Source organism: Neolamprologus brichardi, chromosome 20 (genome assembly GCF_056152115.1).
Source record: "Neolamprologus brichardi isolate AB-2024 chromosome 20, ASM5615211v1, whole genome shotgun sequence".
Lineage (NCBI taxonomy): Eukaryota > Metazoa > Chordata > Actinopteri > Cichliformes > Cichlidae > Neolamprologus > Neolamprologus brichardi.
In genome coordinates, this window is record NC_142123.1 from 34,553,944 (window position 1) to 34,559,782 (window position 5,839).

The 5,839-nt window shown below is 38.6% G+C and overlaps 1 protein-coding gene across 1 annotated transcript; it reads right to left on the minus strand.

The window, feature by feature from the left end:
- Positions 1–616: 616 nt before the first annotated feature.
- On the minus strand, positions 617–4,065 carry LOC148097080 (L-rhamnose-binding lectin SML-like). The gene is made up of 8 exons (XM_087833474.1): positions 3,972–4,065; positions 3,481–3,513; positions 1,981–2,082; positions 1,447–1,540; positions 1,189–1,283; positions 1,049–1,093; positions 815–953; positions 617–722 (listed from the first exon to the last, which is right to left on the minus strand). The coding sequence occupies exons 1-8, from the start codon at positions 4,003–4,005 to the stop codon at positions 617–619; spliced, it is 648 nt and encodes a 215-aa protein (XP_087689600.1). The 5' UTR covers positions 4,006–4,065.
- Positions 4,066–5,839: the final 1,774 nt, after the last annotated feature.

A 5,839-nucleotide genomic window follows, 5' to 3' on the forward strand; every position in this document is an offset into this window, starting at 1 on the left:
TGATGACAGAGCTGAGCATTAAAACACAAAACATGTGTCAGGATTTTTTTTATAATTGAGTTATTCACTCGATGAGTAATATTGTGGCGAGTACAAGCTCGTCCAGATGAACAGAATCAACTTTTTGATGTTTTCTTCGTCTTTGTTATTGTCATTTTCTGTTTTTCATCTAATCTTTTTCTTTCTGTCTCCACATTATAATGTTTTCTGTCCTTCTTGATTTTCTGTTCGACTTATGCAAAAGCACCTTTTGTTCGTTCAAATGACTTTGTAAACACTTTTTGAATTCTGTTTTTAAATGTCAGCTGATTTTAATTTTAAATGTCACTTTGATTGGTTTTATTTTTATTTTATCATTATTTTATAATATTTGTATTTATTTGATGACTAAATCACATTTTTGTTATTAAGTATTGTGATAATGATGTGCGTGTTCACTCAGGATCTAAAACCAACTGACCAAATCTTCGTGACTGATGATTTTTCTGATGATTCTTTTCAGCACAGAAAGCTTCATCTTTTAAAAATGATGAATAATTTTCATTTTCATTCACTTCAAAAACAAGTCTGAATGTACCGACCCTAAAAGATTATCTTTAGAAGTTTATTATTTGAGTTACTTACCCTGACAAGTGTAAAACACCTCCAGGTACTTATAAATGCCACCACACGGGTCTACTAGGTTCCTTGCTTCAACAGTACAGCTGTTTTTCCTATTACAGCTGTGAACTCAGGTCAAAGGTGAATCAGCAAAAATTCACTGTGTCATCTGAGAGAAGATGAAAAGCTGAAGAATCAGAGTCAGCATCTGTACCTGTCAGTTACATAGTTCCTGTTTTGTGACCAGGAGCACTGAACATTTTGGAGCTGTTTGACAGGACGTCCATCAGAGCACGTTGTGTTGTCACGGCGACCATAATTAGCCCAGGAGACGACTATAATCTGTCCTTCATCTGAGGAAGAGTTCATAGAGTCAAACTGTAACCATGGTGATATTTTTATTACGTGAATACTCAAACGTACAAAGAAAGATAAGTTGTGTTCTCACCACACTGAAGGTTTGACTCAGATCCTTCACATGTTACATTGCGGCCTGAAACAGACACAGATCCATCAGAAACTGTAATCATTCATGCACAGATTGGGTTCATTAGTCATTTCTAATCACAGGTTTAACAGAGTCGTTACGTGGGAAGCAGTCGTAGGTGGTCTCCAGGTATTTGCAGACTCCAGGATCATAAGTAATGTTTGACTTTATGTCACACTCTGTTTTTCCATCACAGCTGCAGGGAGACAGAAACAGCTGGTTTAAGCTCAAAGATATGAAACAAGTTACTTTCAGGTGATCATTTACTTCCTGTTAGTTTGAGTAAAGCTGTTCAACAGGTTTTAGTTTGTTTCTTCTTTTGAATCAAAGGCTCACTTCTACCATCCCACAGTGCTCACCTGTTCCTCACGTTGTTCTCAGTGTCACTGTGAGAGCAGGTTACTTCACCTCTACATTTGTACACAGCTGACGTCACAACGATCATTCCACCCACTGTTATACAGACACAGTATGAGAGAAAAGGAACAACTCAACACAACATGCAATAATCCAGGTTTAAGGCTTCAGTTTCAGACTCAGATGCTGCAGATCCATAAATAATGAGGATTGTTCCTCTGTACACCACCACAGTGGAGATTACATTAACTCTGATTAAGGAGAAAACTTTAAGTCAGTGTTTTTGTTTCTAATCTACATCAAATGTTTCTGAATTTTTATACACAGTCCAACATCCTCAGAGCTTTTGTTAAAGAATAAATGCACTGTTGGTTTGTTGATCAGGAAAATACCATTTAAACTGAAAATAAGCAACTGTGCATAAAAAGGCTGTAAACTATAAACAGTTAATCCAATACTTGTTAAGTTTGTTGAATTTAGCCTGAGAGTCTGAATTTGATCTGCAGTGAATTCTTGGACACTATTTTCCATCTTACCACAGCTCAGGCGATGAACACTGAGGCCGTTAGAGGTGACCACTCTCCCTGTGGATATGGCGGTCACAGGAGGAGGAAAGGAAACTTGAGCTCTGATAAAGCCTGAAATAAAAAATAAATGTATAATAATGTAAATGTATAATGTAAAATAAATGCTGGGCTTAAACCCGGGTCATCTTTTCAGAAGCCCGGGGTCTTTTGGAGTGTAATTTGTTTCATAGTTAGAGGCCTGACTGACAACTGTATAAAACAAAAACTACACACAATAATCGAAGCACATAGTGCACAGTCGTAAATTCCCCCTAATTTTGGTATCAATCAATCAATCAATCAATCAAGGCTTTATTCGCCACATGCAGGTGTCCCTGCAGTGAAATTTGAGCAGGTACCAAAGCAAATCATTGGTACTGTACAAATAATGTAAATATGACAGTTTATCACAAAAGATTGATCTCAAACTGATCACTTGACCCATATTGACTCTATCCAATCCTTTAAATCCAGATTAAAAGCATATCTATTTGATTTGGCTTTCCTGACCAGTTAAAACCCTTTTAAATTTTTAACTTTTAAATCTTTTATTAAATTTTATTAAATTTATGATTTTATTATTAATTTCACTGCTGTTTTTGTCTTCTTAGTGGATTTTGTATTTATCTAACTCTTCTGGTCTGTTAGTGCCTGATTTGTACCCTGTTATTGACTTATGTTGACTCTCCATATTACTGTGAAGCACTTTGGTGTGCTTTGGTTTTTAAATGTGCTATATAAATAAAACTGTATTGTATTACGTTACTTGTTCTTCAAGTGAATCAACAAATGGCGAAATGAAAAGCCGAACAACAACAACGCTGTTTCTTTAGAGAGTCTCAGCTTACATGTGTGTTTATTTCATATTTGTGAGAACGCCTCACAGGCATTCACACATTTCTGCTCAATGATAGAATTTCTGCTATGTTTGACTATTTTTGCTAGATTACAGTATTTCTGCTAAGTCAAAGTATTTCATGTAAATCATAGCATCTCCACCAAGTCACAGTGTTTCTGCTAAATCATTGTATTTCTGCAAATTCATAGTATTTGACACTGCAAAGTATTTCTGGGTGTGGATGAGGACGAGGGGTGCGTTTCCTTCTGAGGTTGGAACCCCCCCTCCAGACCTGCTCCTTAAAGAAGTGGAGTGCCCCCCCCCCCTCCAGTTTGCAATCCAAAGCCTCTATCCCTGATTTCCTCACACATGTCAACAAGGAGCCCCACAACATCCATAACCCACCCCACCCGCCCCAGCAGCCACCAGACAGGTTTCATTTCATTTTCACTGGAAACAGAAATAAGATTTTAAAAAGGTGTGTGTGAAGGATAGAGTACAGATTTTAGATCACACAAATACAATATTTAGTAGTTACAGACAGAAGAAGAAGAGGTGAGCTCTATTAATGAGAAAGTTAACAGAAAGGCTCTTTGTGACCAAAATATAAGAAGCAGTAAAACAGCATTTACCTGAAGTGATGAGTGAACAGGTTGCTGCCAGCACTGAAAGAGACAGAAAGAAAGCTCAGTGTCAGACTGTGTGTTTGATATCAAGTTTAATTCACCTCAAAACATGAAACAGAAATGAAAACCAAACAGGAGAAAGCTGCTGCTTTCATTCACACCTGGATTCTTTGAAAACTCTTTCTAAACAGCAGATTTCAATGACACATTTATTCTCTTCATGTTTCCAACTTTTGTCAATAAACTTATTTGTGTTGACAGTTTGAACTCTTCAAAGTAAATGATCAGCCATGAATTCCTCTCAGGACTCTGTGAAGCCTAACTGTCCTGCTGAGGTGATGCAAACATGTATTTAGGATGTTAGATTAACTGATCCAATAAAGCAGAAAGAAAAGCATGTCACAGTACAGCACAGTGGAAAGCTAGAAAAGGATTAGACTGAACATGTGCAGCTGATTTCATGTAGAAATAAAGGATTATCAGTGTGTTGTACTCACACAGTGTGCTGCTGAGTCCGGAGCAGAGCATCATGTTAGGAGATCTGGATTACAGTGAAGAGCTGATGGAGGATCAAACACAGAGCTGCTGGATTTACTCTGTTTCAGTAACACCTGTGATGTATATGCAAAGCACAGCCAATGGAAAAGCAGAGTATCCTCCTTCTCACGTGCAGGATGTTGGATGTTTGGAATGGAAAAAGTATGAGAAAAAGAAAAAAACAGGATGTGAATGTTAAATAAAAACAGGGTGCAGCAGGAACACAGCAGGAATATATTTGTATGGAAAATACTCATATTTACATGGAACATCTCCACATGTCTCTCTGGTCAGAGACCACAAACGAGACAGTGTTTGTGATGCTGAGTCAACAGTATGATATTGTAAGTGTTTAAAGAGAGGTTTCCATTGACTGTGACTGTGTGAAGAGCTGTTGAAAAAGTTCCTGAAAAACACAACATGCCATTGTATGGCAGCTGCACCATTGTACTAAGGGTTTGGAGCAGAGAGAGAACAGGGCCTTCATAAACACCCAAACCATCATCCAGGAAACCTGAAGCTGAAAACGCCGTTACACCTGTGTTTCAGTGAGTTGTTGAAAAAGGCCATGCCAACTCTAAAAAAGAAAGGACTCCGTACAACCGTCGAATATTTGGCTAATAATGCTCCAAAGTCTGAAATGTGAATTCTGAAAAACACACACACAAAAAAACTTCATGAGGAAAAATTTAAAAGTAGAATGGGAGGCAGAGCCTTCAGTTTTCAGGCCCCTCTTCTGTGGAACCAGCTTCCAGTTTGGATTCAGGAGACAGACACTATCTCTACTTTCAAGATTAGGCTTCAAACTTTCCTTTTTGCTAAAGCATATAGTTAGGACCAAACACTCCACTCCACGGTTGCCCCGTTGGTGGTCCTCCTTGGGTCCTCGTACTCTGGGGCCTGGATCTCCTCCATACCTGCTTCATACCCTGAGGGACGGGGCTATGGCTCCCCACACTCCCTAGCAGATCGTTACATGGAGAAACCTTTGGAATACAAGCGTTGGAATACAAACATTGGAGCTCTGTTTGTCATTCTGGCTACAGACTCAAGTTTGTTCTTATTTTCTTAAAAATCAGTGATGAATAGTAAAATGTTCTAGCTTTACTGAGAGCTTTTTTTAATAGTCACTTGGAGTGATTATTTTTCCAGGCTAAATGATGATCATCTAAATTAGTAAGATGGCATTTCCTTTCACCATTAAAACCCAGAATCCAGGATGTCAGGCTTGAACTGAAGACTCATCTTCTATTGTTGGAAACTCACATGTTAAGGATGACAATCACATAACAGGGCAGGAGTAAAGCAAACCGCATACGAGGACTCCCTGAGACCACACAGATGAGAGAACAGTATTGAGGGACAACACGAAATTAAGAAATGAAATGAAATTAGGCAATGTGTGTTGCAACCGTATCCTGTGCTGCTCAGCCTGAAGCAGAGCAGCATGTTAGAACATCTGGATTCCAGTGAGGAGGACTCTATTTACACTGTTTGGATTAAAGCTGTAATTTATTTGAAAAACATGTAAAACACAACAATGACAACATTTTCCTTTGCAGACCAAACATAGAGTTAACAGCACTAAATGAAAGGTTACATAAACTTGGCTCTGCTCACCTTAACATGATGCAAATTACCTGAAGAACAAAGGAGCAGAGCCTTACAGGAAACCAGAATATTTCAGCAGAAATGAAATCAGGGGACACGCTGGCCATGATGTGCCCACATCCCCCTTCACCAAACACACCCACGGTTGGATCACGTGACCCCGAATCCTCCCTTAGATAAGCTGCAATAGGGATTGCTTATCAAAGGGAGGATGATG